This window comes from Podarcis tiliguerta, assembly GCF_965153285.1.
Source record: "Podarcis tiliguerta genome assembly, chromosome: 1".
NCBI classification, from domain to species: Eukaryota; Metazoa; Chordata; class Lepidosauria; order Squamata; family Lacertidae; genus Podarcis; species Podarcis tiliguerta.
In genome coordinates this window covers 21,823,220-21,842,771 of record NC_139534.1, presented here as the reverse complement: position 1 = coordinate 21,842,771, position 19,552 = coordinate 21,823,220, and the positions used below count along the sequence as shown (strand labels likewise).

Genomic DNA, 19,552 nt, shown 5'->3' with positions numbered 1-19,552 from the left:
TGTGTCTTTGAAGCGGTGAATTGATTCCAGGGCCTTCCCATGGACATTGTTTCCAGACCACTTGGAAAACATGAAGGAGGATTTGAAGACCTCTGGAGATAGAAGGACTCTTGTTTCTGCTCCGAAGAGGAGATTTGTGGTGGTAGTTGGTGACCCCACTACTGAGAGGGACCGAGACAGTAGTTTGTCCTCCTGACAAGTTGTGGGATGTTTGTGGTCTCCCAGGTGTGTGCATTCAAAATGTCTGCAGTCTACTGACTGTTATCCCTTCCTGTGGATCCATGTGGGAACAAATACTCCAGCTAGGCACAGTGTTACAAGCCCCTGGCTCTGGGTAGGAAAAGGAAGAATATTGGGGCATGGGTGGTGTTTTTGTCACTTTTCCTGTTGAAGGTTATGTCTAAGGAAGAGAGAGAATACTGGCTATGAATTTGGTATCATTGGGAAAGGTTTGAATTCTTAGAACATGGTTTATGCCGGGATGGGCAGACTGTGGTCCAGATTCAACTAACTCCAGCTCAAGGAGTCCTGCTCGTGCAAGGGGCTTTCCCCATTTGCTTCCTCCTTTGTGCAGCTGCTGTCCCATCTCCCAAATCTGTACTGGAGGGAGGGGAGAACCCCCAGAACAGCCCATAGAAGAGGGAAGATTGTTCCACTGGGAAGGCAGAAATGCTTGCACTTATGGAATTCTACCCAACTCTAAGAATTAAGGGCAGGATCGCTCTGAGCACCTGCTTACTCCAGAACTAAACTCCATTCTCTTCAACATTTGTAAGTTCCAGCAGCCTGATTTAGCACATGTCTGGGAAGCCTTTTAGTTGTTGCTGCTGTTAGACAATTGGGATTCAAAACTCTTGCCGATGAACTGCAAAATCACCTGGACACCTACCAGTGGACCCTGATATACCTTCTGCCTGGTCTTTACTTTCAAGGGCAAGGACATTTGGCAGAAGTTGGATTTGGACTTTTGGCAGAGGCACATGAGAAAGGTTTGGAAGTACAGTATGTACAGGAGTCTCCCAAGCTTCTTCAGAAGGTATTTAAATGATTCCTGCCAAAGTGGGGGGGGGGGGGGCGGCGGCAATGAGGTGCTAGACAGCATGACTCCATGTACTACCAGGAGAGTGAGGGAAAGTGGGACGGTGATGAAAGTTCCCGTAGACATATAGGGGAAAACTGCAAGGGAGTTGTCAGTGTATAGCACACAATTGTTGATGTCTCCATACTAACACACATATATACACACAATTTCCTTTTTATAAAATTACTAGTCTGGTAGATTAAGGAAATTATGGGGGTGTAGTTTATTTTGATTTCGGCAAGACTTTGAAAAGGCCCCCATGATAAATTTTTGACAAGCTGGTAGAATATGGGCTAGATGCTGCTACTGCTGTTTGTGGCCGGTTGATGGACTGTACGAGCAAATATCAATGACTCCCTGTCACCCCGGAGAGATGTGATAGCACAATTTTGTCCTGGGCCCATTGTTTAACATCCTTATAAGTGAATAGGATGGAGAAGGAGAGGGAATGCTCATCAGATCTGCAGATGATACCAAACTGGGTGAGTTATGAGGAACCTGTTGGATGAGGCCAGTGGCTTCAAAATCTTAAGTTCAGAAATGGCAATACTTTCCTTAAACACATATTTAAAGTCATGGGTAAACAGGAAAACATTCAAGGTGTGTGTTTGGAATGTGAAAGCTTGGTTACACTATTGTTGCCAGTTCATCTTCTTTTTGAAAAAGAGAGTAAAGAGAGTTGGCCATCCAATTCTCTTATTATTATTTTTGCTGTGGCATGTGATTTTATTTTCATGATGCTCCTGTAGTCTGGCTGCCCCCCCCCAAAAAAAGAGTACATGCACATTGTTAAGCATGGAGGAACAGACCTTTCTTCCTGCACATAATTACTTCGAAGTCTAAAGATGGGGGTGAAAACATAGTATCACGTTATTTGTCTTTTAGTTTAAAGCAATGTTAAGCTAACTAGGATAATTAAGTATTTATAGAAAACACTGTTAGTTAACAAAGGCAGTAAGTTAGAATTTGTTTTTAAAAAGGAAATGAAGTTTAGTCCATGTCTCTCACCTCCTAAAGCCAGAAATGTAAAATTATCTGAAATGCTGTTGTTGGCTCCCAACTCACACCTTTATTCCATGAATATATGTACTAGAAATGGGTACCTTAACTTGCTTATCAATGTTATTGTTTGATTAGGTTGTCATTCATGATTTAAAAAATCTTACCCTCTCATTGTAGTGTTAAAATGTTACTGTTAAGCTATTAAATATGTCATGTGAGATGTCCACATTTCTCGTTTGTGTGACAGGCCTTTCTGCATACTGCCTCCTTGCTCTGAACTAGGTCTCAATTCTAGGTGACAAGTTGATTTACAAGCTTTGTTCAAGTTTCTGATCTGTTTTGGCTGCTTGTTCTCTTTTTAAGACTGTTTGGATTTTTGGAAATAAGTCACTGGTGAAAGAATTCTCCTGTATTTGCAGTGTAGCACAACAGGCCCTAGCTACCATAAGCTTTTACAAATGGAGCACCCCTGGGAGAAAGATCTAGTTTTCCTCTGGTTTCCCCAAAAGCTACTGTCATCACTTCGCCAAACTTAAAAATAGTTGTTAGAATGTTGAAATCCAGGAGAGAGATTACACCCAAACTAGCTAACAAGCACTTTGCTTTTGCAGATGCCATTATGGAGCAATTTAGGATCCCACAGTCAGGAGCTCATATAATAGCCTTGCTCCCCAAGCAATCATGCTAGCTTGATGGTGAAGGATTTCACAGGCTCTTCTGCATTGAGTTGATGTTGGCAGTTGTCAAGAAGGGCTTTGAAGTTTCAGCTGTGGCAGTTTTGCATATTTAACAATTCTCTGTTCACCACGGTTGACTGGAGTGTACCTTAGTTTGGAGAGCAGAACCAGATGTGCCCCAATACCATGAGGCTTTCAGTCACACTTGCCCAGTTTTCTTTTGGCAGGTAGTAAGGTCCTTGGGGAGTTGCCTTTTGTCTGTCCTAGTCAAAGTAAGAAGAAAGTCTTCATCTTGACAAGGCAGAGCTAAGGGAGGTTCTGAAGGTTTGCAGAAAAGGCTCAGCACTCCGGTCTCTTCCCTGAGATGGGCAGTGTGTTGTGTTAAAGAATTCTTCATTTGTCCATGGACTTCCTGAGTAGGCTCTGAATTGGGTAATCAGACTCTGATCTGTTCTCCTTTTGAATTTGACACTCCAGTTCAGAGGTTCTCATAGGTGGGTGCACTGTCAGCCATTAAGGAATTGTGTATCTTCTTCAAAATGAAGTATTGCTCAGGTCTTAGCCTTTGCATGTGCTAAAAGTCATGTTTTTCACAGGTCTTGGAAATTTGATTTACCAAAATTCTGCACTCATTCAAAGGGGGTGGCAATGGCATTAGCTTGATCATAGAATAATAGAGTTGGAAGATACCCTGAGGATCATCTAGTCCAACCCCTGCACTGCAGGAATACGCAGCTGTCCCATACGGGGATCAAACCTTCAACCTTGGCATTATCAGCACCATGCTCTTAACCAACTGAGCTATCCAGGCTGATGTGAGACGTGCTCTTACATTCTAGCCTGTGAGAACAGCTGACACTGGAGAAATGAAATATATTTTCCAGGGTTTCATGTTGCGGGCCAGAAAACGTCATGAGTCAAGAAGGTTTAAGGACGCCACCATTTCTGCTGGGGAAGCAGTGGATATCAGCTGCTGGTATTACTGCACACACATTGATACATAGCATTTGAGGGCAGGTTTCTCTTGGAGGAGTTCTATAAATATGCAATGTTAGCATCTCCTCACATATGTGGACATCCCATGGATGGAGGCTTCTGTTTCCAGAGTTGTGACCTTGCATAAAGCACAAACTTACTTGAGGGAGAATACTGGGTTTAATAATAATAATAATAATAATAATAATAATAATAATAATAATAATAATAAATTCCAGATACAGAGGGAGCCCTCTGTACATGGTGGAAGGGAGGAGAGTGAGACTATTAAGCATATTTTTTTGTTCTTCTAGGTGTACCAAAAGTTGCTGGTCTCCCCATAATTTTGTCTTTTGCATGATCCACACTCATAGGCACCACACACAGTTTCTTGTTTTTACTGCTCTGGTTCTTTTCTCTTCTTAAATGTTACTGTTTTGGTATCTGGTTATGGTTATACTTCGTTACTGTGATCCTCTCCCGCACTCCCACAACAAGTAGTTTGCTTCCTGCTCTGCCTGTTAGGGTCAAGTAGGGAAACCATCCCGTTGATAAGATCAAATTTTGTTCGTCTCTTCCTAAGAGAAGAAGATGCTATCCCAGTTTTGTTTTGAAATATTTATATCCCACCTTTCTGCTTGGCATCCAAAGCAGCTGAAAAGAATGAAATTACCCCAAGGCAGGTTATAAATAAAACAGTAACGTAATTAAATTCAAACTACAACACACCAATTCGCAAAACATGGATAAGTGATAAAATGAATAGTCACCAGCATATTAACTCAATCCCTACCAAAGGCCTGCAAAGAGGTGTGTTTTGAACTGCTAATATAATGGCATTCTCCATACAAAACCCTCCCCTGGCATATAAGAAAAGGGGCATGCGAAGGGAAAGGCAGGGGTTGGAAACCTCCTTCTTGAAACTCAGCTCTATACCTACAAGATTTGGTTTCTTTAAAAAAAAACACAACCACGTAGTAGCATTCAGGTATGTGAAGTGTTACACACACAGGTTTAACCACCTCTCTGAAAACTAGGTTGGTAGAGACTGCCTTCCATACACTTAGGAGAATGGAATACTAACTCCAAAGTTCCCTTTTCAACCACTATTCAAATATGGTTAATAGTTCAGAAGTGCTCCCTCTGTACCTTCAAACTATTCACATTACATTATACTTATTTTATTTACATTTCCAAAAGCCTGAACATTGCTTCAAAAATACCATTTCTGTTTCTTTGTTTGAGTCATTTATCTGGTCTCAAAAGCAGAAGGAATGTCATGCAGTACTTTACTTCAGTAGAATACCATAATCATTCATAATGGCCATGGTCCAGCAAGTCTCCAGAGCACATGCTGGTGACTTTATTGTTTTTTTCCTCCAAAGGTTTTGAAGTACGGCTTTTCTGTTTGAGAGGGGGTGGTGGAGGATGTGTGTGAGGGGGTGGGGGGTGGGGAGAGCCTGCTAGAATGGAAAGAAGAGGAGAAATCCCAGCAGCTCTCACAACATAACTTGCTGGATCATAGACAGCATGTAGTAAGATTTGCTGGTAACTTTCCCAACCTTTCTATTATTTTGGTTTAGTTTGGTAGTTGTGTGCTCTTATTCCTTTAAAGCAAAATATTTGAAAACTCTTAAAACCACCAGATGGAACAAGAGGAAGACCAACTATAATTCACATTGCTCAGGATTATCTTTTAAACCTTATTTTCTGAGATTTGTGAATTAAAAAAAATCTCAGATGCATCATTATTACATCTGTTTAGATTAAATTTGGGACTGTACTAGTATATTAACCACTTAAGGACAGGACTTCAAAATTCTCTCTGTTTATTTCATGTTCAGGGTTGCTTTCATTGGAAAGCTTGATTTGAGTAGCACATAAATGCAGTACGTGAAATAGAAAATGAAATATAAAACATTGTAGTGTGTGTACTTAAATATCCATGTTCATGTCTGCTTCACCCTGGTCATTGAAAACCAGCCCAGAGAAGTCTTACAAACAGTTTTTAGCAGATATTTAGCCTCAGGTTTGTGACATATTTCCAGGGGAATTGAGTTTGACTGTTGAAAAGCATCTACGGAATGGCTCTCTGCCTATTATTTATTTTTAGTTTTGGGAGTAAAAGGGTATATTTTCACTGATCTGAAATATTGTTAGAATTACCTTTAAACTAGAGCTAGTTTTCCAAATATGAGTTGAGGTACCTAAGTTTAAACTAGAGTAATATATTGTGTGCTGTTTTTCATATTAACAGTGAAGACGGTCAGTTGAACAATTGGGGCAGGAATGGAAAATCTACATTGACACTTTAACTGCTGTTTGCTTGTGCAGAGATAATTGAGGGATATACCAAATATAAAAGACAGCTTTCTAGTCATTATCATGTAGAGTCTAGAACCTGAACTGTTCAGTCCCAAAGATTTTACCATCTACTTTACAAAATGGAATATATCAATGTTTTGGGGAAACTATAATACTAATGGCTTTTTAAAGATGAAATTTGTAACTAACTTTTTGTTCTAAATTGTAAAACTGCATAAAATTCCACCACTGGTAAAGAAGGATTACTTGAGGAATTCTTCTAATAACGAAGAGAAGTTTAGCTTTAGAAATGCCTATTTTAAACTTAAGTGAAGTATTTATTTATTGAATAAAGCACAAAACATAGATAGGTCCCCAAGATAAGATAGTTCTACTATGTTGTTTTTTTTGAAATGTGTAATCTTGTTGCATGTCTCTACATAAGCTATTCTGGCCACTCATCATAGTAACCAGCTGGGCCATTTCACCTGCTGGAGCCATTAAAGAGGACTCTCTCCCCCTAGATTAATCCCCTCCGACATTAGTTTTTAGCTATGACAACTGGAGCAGGCATTCAGAACTTGCAGGTGGCCAGTGTGACGCACATAATTGCCTACAATTTTAGGCAATGAATAAAAATGGTCTACATTACTTGTCAAAGGTTGTATATGCAGTGCCAAGTGAGATCTATGGGAAGCCTTTTAGGGTTTAAAGAACATTTAATAGCAAGGCTGCACAGTGCTTTTTTAATCATAATGCATTTGTAATATAGCACTTTGATCTTCTCCTTGTAGGAAATGGTGTTACATTAGCCACTTTTAAAACATTTATGAGTGAAAATCAGTTATAGGAGAGTAAAAGTGATTATTCTTAGGCAGAACGTGTTACATTTCATTAAAAGTTTTCAGCTAGCCCCTTTCTTGTTAAAATCTGTGGGGAGCCCTGTTCCTGGAGGGTTACAAATCAGGATCTAAGGATTTAGAAGAGCTTTCCTCTTGTTTTTCCCCTGAAGCAGTTGCGAGATGGGAAACATTAGTACACTAAATACTGAAGCTGTGTGTTTGTAAATGTTTAACCTATTTATTGAGAAGGTAAACATGTGCTTTTGAGAAAATTCTGATGTCTAGAAACCCATTTAAAATTATCTAATTGAATATCATACCCGTGGTAAATTTCGTGAAATGCAATATTTAAAGCGTGACCATAAATTATCTCTGGCAAAAAATTGACACTAAAACGCACTACTTCTAGAAGAGCTTGGTTTGACCTTTCAGACCTAAGAGCCTTTTATTAACACCTGCCTGTAAGGCAAACCTTGCCACACGCAGCTTTCAGATTCAGAGCCACAAAACTGATGAGGAAAGGCTTGAAGGGTTCAGTTTGTGTCACTTGCTGTTTGCCGTTTCCATTTCACAGATGATTAATCTTTCTGTGAAGAAAGGCCAGAGAAACAAAGCACATTGGGCTCTTCCTGCAGTTACTCCTTCTGAATGCACACTAGCTTGCTAACTAAAAGGCCTTTAGATTTCCTGCAGGGAGAGATGTTCTGAAAGTGAATGCAGCTGGTTGGAGGTCACTAGTGCAAGGCTCTTGCCATTGTGTAATGGAAGCTTTGGCAGGTTTCATTTTTGGAGGAAAGGAGAAGGTGTTGACAAAAAAAATTAATGTAGAATATTGAGGCCTTTGGCCATTTGAATTAATATCTTGAATGGTAGATCATCAATAATCAGCTCAGTTTCTTTGGCTGTCAGTGTTTGTTTGTTTTTTTAAAAAACACATCACTTTTTGCACCTATTCCTTTGTCACAGCAGCATGTTTCTCTCATATATGGTTTCTTATAAGGGATGCTTAATTACTACACCAATATGCAGTTTCAGGAAACAGATTTATTTATACATGCAATATTTCATCCAGCCTGGGGAGCAGAAAATATCATTCGTATTTCTCAATGAAGTCACTAAAAGGTTTATTTCCTGTTCATCTGCTCCTAGCCCTAACGTGACTCCTGTGTCCCTTTCTCATTCATTATATATGAAATTTCAGTTAGAAGGCACATAATATTTTGTTACCTAAAACGACTCCCTCATGAGAAATAACTGATAACAGTCTGGCATATAACTGAGTATATTCTACTTTAATGTCTTTTGTTTCTTTCTAATTCTGTGCAGGACATAATGTGCAAAATCAAAAGCTGGGTAATAGAAGAAAAAAAGCCTGTCCGTTTCTATCATGATTGGAATGACAAAGAGGTAGGCTTATGACTGTTACCTCATCCACTGTCTAATGCCTTTCCTTTAAAAAACCAACAACAGCACAACAGTATATCAGATCTTTGTGTAAACCTTTTGATTTACCTCCAGTAAATTAATGCCAACATTTGGAAATAATGTGCATTCTTTTTAACAATTTACTTTATACTTCAGATGTTAAACAGATTGATTGATTTATTTATAATCTAATTCACAACACAACACTCTGTTTCTTGTTGTCTGTGTTAATGTAACTTTTATTTTCTTACTTTTAGATTGAAGTGCTGAACAAACACTTGTTTTTAACTTCAAAACCAATGATCTACTTGGTTAACCTCTCTGAAAAAGACTATATTAGAAAGAAAAACAAATGGTGAGTTTGTTGCCTTTATATTTTGTAGAAAATTCACGATGCTTCTGAAAGGCACCTTTGTCAAAATAATGGTTAGTCGTGATTTTTGTACTTGGAGTAAATCTAAATGTCTTAAAGCTAATACTGGCAATGTACCTATTACCTTGTCTTTGGAATGCAGTAAAAGTAATAAAATAAAAAAAACTCCCTTGAAGATCTATAAAACTAAAGTAGCAATTTTCTCGCCTACCTTTTAGTTTATTTTGCAATATTGAAGGAAAAATAACCATAAATAGTCTTGTAAGTTGTCTATAATATTTAACTTTAGAAAGAAGTCATTTTTCATGCCAACCTTCTATTTATTGGACGTTGAAGGGTAAAAATGATGCCATAATATGGTTGGTAATATGATAAAAAGGAGATGGAGTGCTCCATATATATGCATAGAATCATGTGTCCCATATAGTTCAGGGCAAATTCAAGGTGTTTACAACATTCTGCTTGCTAGGCCACTTCTTAAAATGCAGCAGATGTCATGCATATGGTTTGCTATATGCTGTTCAGAAACTTTTATTAATGTTGTCAGTATGAATGCATATATAATGGCTGAAGAATAAGATGTCTGTCAAACAGGCAGTGACCGGGATGAAGATCCAACCCCAGAGTGTGAGGATACATTAGAAATGGAGAGATTGAAAATCATGCTGCATTTGCTTTTTGTGTAAAAGTTTCAGATGAGATAAAACAGTAGTTTTAGGGAAGAGGCACTTAAACTGTTGCATTGGAAGGAAACATTAAATCACTCTGCTTTTAGTTTTGTTACACATTTTCATAGCATACAAAATTACAAAAATATCACTCTGAAACACATTTAAGATTTGCTTATTGCTTTGTCAAAGTATCTAGACCAGTGTATCAGAATTCTCTTAGAACATACCCTTTCGCTCTCCCTGTACTTCATTAAGTACTTAGATGCACATGGTTTCAATTTTCCATTAAAATTTCTCATTTCCATATGATATCAAAGAGTGAGAAGGCTTTAAACTGAAAAATAAACATTCATAGACTGGAAGCCCAAGCAATAATTAATGTCAGATGGTTAACTCCAATAAGTTATTAGAATAAATTCTGTAAAATAATTTCAGCTGAAAACTGCCCTGCTCCTAGTGTTGTTGTGCATTTATACGTATTCTGAGGAGCATAATGCAACTTTAAAAATGGTCACTTTTAAGGGCATTTTAAAACTTCTGGTTCAGAATCTTTCCCTATAATGAGTTACTGTTTTTGAAACTGCATCTAGCCTTCAAGAAACTTTGTGCAATCAAGCAACTGTGCCTTCAGTGTTGTGGTCTGGAAGGCATTTTCAAGTTTCACACAAATGCAATGCAGTAAATCTTAGCATTCTTTATTAAGGGCTCTTGTAGAGGTTTCTCAAGTGCCACAGTAAAGATAATAAGCATCAGAATTTATTTGAAAATGGCCAGGTTAGTTTCCCTACACAAAATGGATCATCACACCTACATTAGGGTGATCACAGGTAGAGCTCACTGCCTTTAATTGTATAGTAAATACCTTTGCTCAGACCTTAATGGTAGACAGTCAGTTAGGAGACGCCAGTCTGTGATTTAGCCGTCTCTAGAACCACAACCACCCCGCCTTTTTTGGTGAGACCAAGTTGTGATGATGGAATGGAAAACTTAGCATATATATTACAATTTTAAAATTTATAACTATTTTATTTATATTGTGAAATCATAGTAAAAAAATATCTTACTGTGTTCATGCAGAACTGATGGTTGAGGTTTGGTTTAAAAAAAATATCCTGGTTTTACGGATGTTAGTGTAATTGTAGCTGAAAGATCAAAGCCTGGGATAGCTGAGTGATGTTCCAGAAGAAAATTTACCACATAGCCATTTTCAGTACAGTTTCTGCCGCCTGCTGTTCCTATTTTCCCTCAGGCTAGCCATTGACAACCCCCTGTGCATCCCTGCTCGTAAAAAATGATTGAGGAAGTATTTGTCATGTATTTATGAGTGGGAAACATCATCTGATATGGAATGGCATCTACTGAAGTCGGAATGATGACCAGTTTTTCCTTCCTTCTGGCAGAGTTGCTGATCTTTAAATCCACTCTTTTTATGTTGTATATATATATTGCATTAAAGTGCAGAATATTTTTTTTTATTATGAATTCTGTAATGATGAGCCTTTCATTGTTTTTGGCAGTGTAAGCAGATGCAAACAATTAGAATATATTTTATTGGCAGATGTATTTTAATTTGCTTTTTGGTTCATGTTCTTAATATGAACTACAGTTGGATTAGTTGCTCAGCTAGCACGACATATTTCTTGATTTAATTTGTGGTAATGCTATAAGGAGGTTAATGTTAATTCAGGAAGGATGCAGCAGTAAATATTTTCATAGGGTTTTTTCTCTTTTTTTTTTACAATGGAGTAGTATTTACATCAACATCAAAGAGTTAGTTGTTTTAAGGTTGTGGCAGAAGGGGAATATGGAAAGCTAAAGTGATCATTTTTTGTTTGCTGTATATCACCTTTTTTCAACAAATGAACATTTTTAATTGCTAGTAAAACACACTAACATTTAAATAACATGTCATTTTTCAATCTTAGGGGAGACAACAGTGTGAATGATAGGACTTTTGTGTACTAGAGAAGGTAGCGTATTGACCTTTTGAAAGGTATAAAAACTGGAATGACTCCAAGGAACTACTTACTGGCATTAACAATGTTAAATTAGTCATTCAGTTGATTTATGATTAAGACCTTGTTCCTGAGGTGAAGCTGACATGGCAGCTGTGTTAGTTGCACTTTTATTATGATCAGATGACACTAATCATGATGTATATAGGAATCTACTTCAGCATTTTAAAATACAACTTACTATTCTTTAAACAAATAGTTAAATAATCAAAAGCCTTCACAGTAATTTAAGCTTTCTTTAGAGAATATAGAAATGTAACTCTTTATCTAGTACTATTTCTATACTGTACATTGGAAATAAAGTGTGATTTCTGCTAGTGAAATGCTGCCTTGTAAAACCTGAGCTATGAAACTGGATGGGGCACAAACATTCTTGTGGAATCAATTGGGGATTAAATTTATTGTAGCTTTGTATACCAGGGGGCCATTGCAGTGCATGCTGACTGATCATCTTATACAAGAGTACATATGTCACCCATGTGTTCAGTATGTTGACACATTCCCCCTTTAGAACAATAAAGTGAATTGTATATTATGTACACATCCCAATGCAGATTTGGGAAACACATCTTCTCTGTTAATGCTTGCATTTATTTGAGCTAACATTTGCAGATGGAAAGATAATTTTGTATTCTACTTTAATATTATTTTTGGACCTCAGAAAGTTAAGTAAGTTAATAAGCTTGACCATCCAGATCAAGCAACAATGGTTTTAAAGAATATTTGGGGAGGTGAGTGCTTTTTAGCCTGGGCTTTAGGCTCTTAACTCTTGGAAATCCCAACACACATGATAACCCTGACATTTCAGGAATATTTGTTGTCTACCAATCGACAGGATAAATTTGTGGTTATCTTTAGTTGTATTTTTAATTCTAAGGTGAACATATTTTAAAGTATTTAACTTCAAGGTTTATTTGCTTCTCAGCAGGTTTCCCAATTTCATGATAAAATGATGAAAACAATACCACTTTCATGGTATAAGGATGAGAACAAAAATCCAGAAACTACTTCCTATGCTGTTGTAGTGTTGCTGAACACTGTAGAGTTATTGTTGTTATTGTTGTTACTTTTTCTTCTTCACTGTTCACCACAAGGTCCCAGGTCGGTTTACAACAATACTAAACATCCAAGAAGAATAGATTGGGTCATATATAAGGTTACAAAAACGAGGGTAAAGAGCTGCATTGCCAGCATATGATGAAAGCTAGGGTTGCCATATTTCAAGAGGGGAAAATCCAGACACAAAAAGTTGTCGAGCTTTTTTAATTGCCTGATAACCCTGCCATTGCCCAAGCTGCCCAAGCCTGAACCTGGGTCGTCCATGCCAGAGCCTTAATCAGAGCCCGAGTTGCTACAGCCCAAGCCTGAACCAGAACCCGGGCCTCCCATGCCAGAGCCAGTGCCTGAATCAGAGCCCAGGTAGCTAAAGCCTGAACCAGAGCCACCCCAACAATTACCCCCCCCCCAAAGAAACAAAAAATCCAGCACATTTGCTTTAAAATGTAAAATTCCCCCTGGATAGGCATGTAGGACCCCCTCCCCAAAAGAGGACACATCCGGGAATTCCTGGACATATGACAACCCTATGAAAGCTATGCAATTAAGGTGCCAGATGCAGACCTGTATGGAGGCTGCAGCAGAGAATTCCCTCTCCTGAGGTGCTGCTCCCCAAGTTTCTAAGGGCGGTGGATCTACCAAGAGGGTCCCTTGGCTAGCCATAACTTCTGAGAAGGTCTGTAGGCAAGGAGGCAGTCTTTCAGATATTTGTAGCCTAAGTTGTTTAGGGCTTTAAACATTTAATGCCCTTGTCCCCTTGTGATGCATGTTTGTTTTCCATGAACACGGTCTTAACAGTGAGTCTGTAAGTGACTGTGGAGGCTGATTCTGTATCCCCACGTCCTTCCACAGTAAGGACATAGGTTTCCGGGCGGGAGTTGATCACAGTGAGGGTTTGCCAAGAGTGCCTTCCTCTTAGCTTGTTTCAGTTTTTGCCCTGAGTTTGTGCTTCTTCAAAGTCCGCGAAACCTTTGGTATGGCTGTTCTCCTGTTGGAGCACTCACAGGCCAGTGTTTCCTGGTGAGTACATGATGCATGTATTCACCATGCCATTACTAGAAATGGAGGGCTTGGAGATGAAGAAATTTGCATCAAGGAAGGAAGATAAAATGCACCAGGGGGGCTCGATACTGACACATGAGACATGCATTTCTTACCATGCACCTGTCATAATGATGGAAATGATGGGACGCTTCTTGTTGAGCCTTGTGTGGTCATACACTGTGTCTGCAAAAAAGTAATAATAAAAACATATTGAAGCACGTACAACCAGTAAAATCAGACTCATCTGCTCCAGGTGGGTGTAGTAGACAAGAGGAGGCAAGACATTTGGGACAGACAGCTTAGTGTGGGATTCAAGCTAAAGCAAGTTTAGAACATTGCTTCAGCAATACATAACCCCGCATGGACTTAAATAAGGCAGCTCAGTCTGGGTGGTTAGCTCCACCCCTAGCAGAAGGAGCTTCTGGTTAAAGGGACTTTTCCTGTCCCAGCAGCCATAGACTCCTAAAGTGTGGGAGACATGATAATTCTGTTGGAGCTTCTGGACTGGAGTTCTCCGAGCTGGATGGGCAGCAGCCAGAAAGGTATTGACAAAATGGCCACCTCCTGTGCTGGAGCTTCCAGTGCCCGGCTCTGTGAGCAGTTCTCTTTTACCATCTGGTTCTTCCATAAAGTCCATGGCCTTGTCGCTTAAAGGGGAGAAGTTGAACTCTGAGGTCATGGCACAGACAAACCAGTACAGCTGATACAAATGTAAGGATGTAAAAAGAATATTGAAGGAAGAATTCCTTCATCAGCCTTCACTGTAGAAGATACTGGAAATAATCCATACTGGAGTCCAGATTATTTGAACAGCATGTGCGCAGTCTAACCAAATAACATTTCTTCAGCTTCACCATGGAGAGGTAGAGAATATCCCTCCAAAAATGAGAAGCTTCCAAAGTTATCCAAAATTTTTCACTTCAGGACCAGTTAGCTATTATTTTACCTTCTTTCTTTCATGTTTTAGACTTTCAGTAAGTGAATGAACATGAAATGATTATAGTCCTCGGGGCACACTTTCCCCTCAACATCCTTACTAATTTGTACCTCATATATTTCTCTAACATTTCTTCTTATGGTGCACAGAGGGCACTGTTTAAAAAAGTGCGCCTAAGATTGGAGCTAAGTAGCCCGTTCAGACAACTGGACTTTGCGTTACATCAGTTGTTAATGAACAAAAGGTTAATAAGTGTGAAAATACCCAGCATTTATCCCATATGGCAAAATTTGACTGAATGTTGTGGCTAAAGGCAGGCCCAGGGAAAAGCACTTTGGTTTGGGATGAGGGCAGTTCACCCCAAAACAAATCAGAGTAGAGGCCATTAGCCATAGCATGTACCAAGAAGTCCCTGAAGACTTTTAAGCTCAGGCTAGAACCAAGAAATATAAAAAATCAGTGTGGTCATCAAAACAACTCAGTCTGCATTGCCTCAGAAGATAGTAATGGCTCAAGACTGGAAGACATCAACCTCAGAAGCAGAAGAACCAGACGAAGAATTATCCATGGTCTCATAGGCCTTCCCAAATTTTCCTGGGAAAAAAATGATTAATTCGATCTTTTTCAGTCTGGCTTAGAACTGAAATTGCCTTGGTCATCATGGGTTGACCTGGAGATGAGTAGGGGGAGTGTGGCCCTGTTTATTATTTTGAACCTCTCAGTGGCTTTTTATATAATCAGCTGTGAATATCCTTCTGGGGCACCTTGCCAGGATAGAACTGAGAATACTGTAGTTTAATGTCTACAGTCCTTCCTAGAGGGGGAAGCCTCAGAAGGTGTTGCTGGAATACTGCTTTCTCTGTGCCATCCAGCCAGCATCTGTGTTATCGCTTTTGGTAGTGGTCTGGATAGAGGTGGATGAAGTAAGACTTCAATCCACACAGATGTATGGCTGCTCCTCTGTGATCACCTGGCAGGGGTGGCCAGTAATGCTTTTTAACTGATATGCCAACCGTGACCATATCATTTAAAAAATGACCTGGCCACGATTATTCAAGCTATAATACAGTAACATCCATATTGAATCACACCAATATGTTCTACACGAGGCTGCTTTTGGAGAGTGCTTGGAAACAACTGGCCCAAAATACAGCAGCCAGACTTTTAGCAAGGGCTCATGGCACATAATTATGATTTTATCCCAATTTATTTCAGTTTGTAGCCAAGTCCAATTCAAGGTGCTGGTCCTTTTCAAGCCCCAACCCGTTTGGGGCCAAGATATCCGAAAGACTGCTTTGTCCTGTATGTACCATCCTGTGCGCTCAGATCCACACCTGAGGCTGTTTCCTTTGTAGATTATGCGGTAGGCAGAAGAGTTGGGACCTTTTCAGTTTTGGTGCTGCATTTTAATTGAATATATTTAGTTCATTTGTATCCCAACTTTCTTCCGAGGAAGTCAAAGCAGTATCCATAGGCTCCCCACTCCACTTTATCCTCACAATGTTGTTGTTGTTTAGTCATTTAGTCGTGTCCGACTCTTCGTGACCCCATGGACCAGAGCACGCCAGGCGCTCCTGTCTTCCACTGCCTCCCGCAGTTTGGTCAATCTCATGCTGGTAGCTTCGAGAACACTGTCCAACCATCTCGTCCTCTGTCGTCCCCTTCTCCTTGTGCCCTCCATCTTTCCCAACATCAGGGTCTTTTCCAGGGAGTCTTTTCTTCTCATGAGGTGGCCAAAGTATTGGAGTCTCAGCTTCAGGATCTGTCCTTCCAGTGAGCACTTATGGCTGATTTCCTTACGAATGGATAGGTTTGATCTTCTTGCAATCTATGGGACTCTCAAGCGTCTCCTCCAGCACCATAATTCAAAAGTATAAATTCTTCGGCGATCAGCCTTCTTTATGGTCCAGCTCTCACTTCCATACATCACTACTGGGAAAACCATGGCTTTAACTATACGGACCTTTGTTGGCAAGGTGATGTCTCTGCTTTTTAAGATGCTGTCTAGGTTTGTTATTGTGAGGGGTATAATGGAGAAATAATGAGGGTTCCCCAGTGAGCTTTAGGACTGAGTGTGTATTAGAATTTGGATCTCCCCAGTTCTAGTCTGAAAGTCTAACCACTATGCTACATTGGTTGTCAATACACTTCAGAATGTTTTTCCAATAGAGATCTGCTTGATAGCTGCTTGGCAAACTGAACTCTTTAGAAAAAAAGGCTATTGCTGATTGTTGTTTTATTTAGATGCTGATCTTGTTTTATATAATCTGATTTTGATGTATATTTTGTCATTTTCTAAAACTACTTTGGTACAAAAACCATAGGATGTCGAATATACTAAATCAAATAAGTATATCAAGCCACCTGCACTGTAATCTGCAGTCCTACGCACACTTACTTGGGATCAAGTCTTGTCTTAATTCATTGTTACTTCTGAGTAAATGGTTTTTGAGGGTAGACGGTAAGGTAGATAAGAGCATGATGAGCCCTACTGTTGCTGTGGAGAAACTTAGACCAGCAAAATAGTTAAGTTGACAAGTTTTGAACTGTTTCTGGCATTTAGCGTCTCATCTCCTGTGACTCCCAAATCAATTAACTACATCTCTGCTTGTGCAACATAATATGTGTACCTATAGCAGCCATAAATGTCATCAATGTTACCAAGTAACTATGTTTTTCCTGCTTTCCTCTAGTAATAGTGACTCTAGAAACTACTGCACTGCAAGAAACTTCTGTAACTTTTTATTCTGTGGGCCTTTGAAAAGACTTCGCCTACAATGCATTTATATCTGGGTGCATACTTTTTTGTTCCAAGCTTATATTATTTTCATTATCAATCATCTTCAGTCTAGAAACAGACTGTCAACCACTGCAGCTAAGAGAACACCAATTTTACTTCTTCCTGCCAAAGGCTAGGCAGCTGTATTGTAGGCTTGGTCTTCTTTATAGAGAACCAAAATATTTACATTTCATTTTAAAAGTAATAAGGGTGGAAGTGGTAATGTTGGCCCCCGTTGGAATAATACATGGAGTAAGGCACTCTAGACCTTGCTCACTTGCTGCTAAACGACAACTCGCTAAATTAATCTCAGTATCAGTTTTAGACATTCCCACTGGCTCACTCTTTAGAAGTAGCTAAGTATTTTGAACTAATTGAAGTTTCCAAACAGTCTTCAGGGTCTTTCTCTTTCTTACAGTAAACGAGCCTCATAGTTACCAGGACTTCTGTCATAATGGCCAGGAGTGGCTACAACTGGAATCACAGCCTGAACTTAGGAAAAAGAAGCCCTGGCCATTTATTCCCCCTTGCCACCTGGAGCAATGGTTGGTCCAGAAGCACCTCCAGTAGCATCCGCCTCTTAAGTGGTTCTCTAGTGGGAACCACTTGCTGCAAGTGCATCATTACTGACTGGCTAGCACTCAGCAGCCTGCATTTTAGCAATCGTGAAACGTGTGCTTCCAATGTGCTAATTGAGCTGTCTAAGGTGATCGAGAGCAGGGAAGCCGAGGGGGGGGGGGAATAGCTCCTGCCAGACCAAGACTTCACTGGCCACTGGCTACTTGCCACCTTTGGCTTCCCTCAAGGCTGTTCCAGAGTCCTTCAGGAGAAGTGCCAGCCTTATGCAACAGAGAATACAACTCCCCGATCAGTTTAGATTGACAATCACAGGGTAAATCACCTCGCTGCAGATGTTTCACAAGCCTACCAGGACATGAATAACTTTGGCAAGGTCACTATTGTGCAAGCCAAAGTCCTTGTGCAGGGCTTCTGCGAATGGGACTCGGTAGATTAATCCCACCCAGAATGATGAACTAGATGGACCTTTGTCCTGATCCAGCAGTCTTTTCTTATGTTTTCCCTTGAATATAAGGATCTGCTTGCTGAACTGCCATTCAGCACCTAGGATTAAATGCGCGTAGGCTGTTGCACTTGAATTTAGCTGGGTATATTATTTTGTGTTATTTCCTTTGTTACTTTTTGTTACCTACTCTGAATTTTTTGAAAAGCTAGCAGTTTAACAGCAACAGCAGCAGCAAAATAGTGCTAATAAATAAAAATAATAACTTTCTTTGAACCACACATGATAACATAACCAGTAAGGGCATTAAATACATAGATTTTTCAGTCTCTAGATTACTGTATGCCTCTCATAGAAACTTTATAAGCAGATTGTACATTTTGAACCTACTGCAAATGTCTGAATAGCCTTTGTCTTGTGAACAAAAATCAAAACCCTATTCAGTGGTACTAGCAGTTAATATGAAATTCAGGCATTATTACCTGGGTCACCTATAATTTGGGGATCTTAATTTTTTTTAAAAAAAAAAACATTAAAAAACCTTTCAGTGTGATAAATGTTTGTCTTTGGCTCCCTCTATCAGTCTCTCTTATTTGACTTTGGGAATTACTGATTTTCCACAGCGCATGCCTGTCTAACAGATTGAGTAGGTATAAATGTATCAGCAGGTACATCCCTCCCTGTGTGTTCTGTTTGGTTAAATAAAAATATAATAAATCATTCAGATTGCAAGGGGTGGTATGTATCTAGCTGCCCCTAAAAAATAATTGCCATATGTCAGTGTGAGGCCCTCTTAAACATTTCTTCTGGCAAGAAGTCTGCCATATTCTAGGGTATCAATATGTTATATATTAAAGTCTTCCTTGTTTTTTAAGTGTGTTTTTTTTTCTTTAATGGCAGTGCATTATATACATTTTGAGGAGTTTTAATATCCAGCTATTTCATTGCCCTGCTGACATTGTGGGTAACTGGATTGTTCTATTCATGGTTTGCAGCAGATCAAAATGATTTGATATGCTAAGCTTTTTCTGACAGAAGATACAAAGTTTTGACAAACATGCATGGCACAGCAAGTGTCCAATTCTAAAGAGCAAAAATAAATGCAAACCACCATTATGGGGAACACAAACAGGCTGAAAGCAAGTTATTAGTAAGCAAATAATTGTTGAACTGTTATGAATGGAATAGGATGTTGAAATAAGACATGATTGGCTGATGTTACATATGTCCTTGATTACCTTCCCTGTGCTTTTATCCTAATAAGTGACATTCTTTGTATTCCCTTGGATGGCTAGACAGTCTGACACTAAAGAAGAATAAATATTGCATGTGGTACACATTAAGCTGTCA

At 39.3% G+C, this 19,552-nt stretch overlaps 1 protein-coding gene across 8 annotated transcripts in view; it reads left to right on the top strand.

Annotated features, from left to right (window-relative positions):
• Positions 1-19,552, top strand: part of OLA1 (Obg like ATPase 1) — a 92,658-nt gene that overhangs the window by 43,914 nt on the left and 29,192 nt on the right. For all 8 annotated transcript variants that reach the window (XM_083411985.1, XM_083411983.1, XM_083411982.1 and 5 more), the window contains 2 exons: positions 8,208-8,288; positions 8,564-8,661. In XM_083411985.1, coding sequence (XP_083268111.1) covers positions 8,208-8,288; positions 8,564-8,661 — 179 coding nt within the window. The remainder of the gene's footprint in view (positions 1-8,207; positions 8,289-8,563; positions 8,662-19,552) is intronic.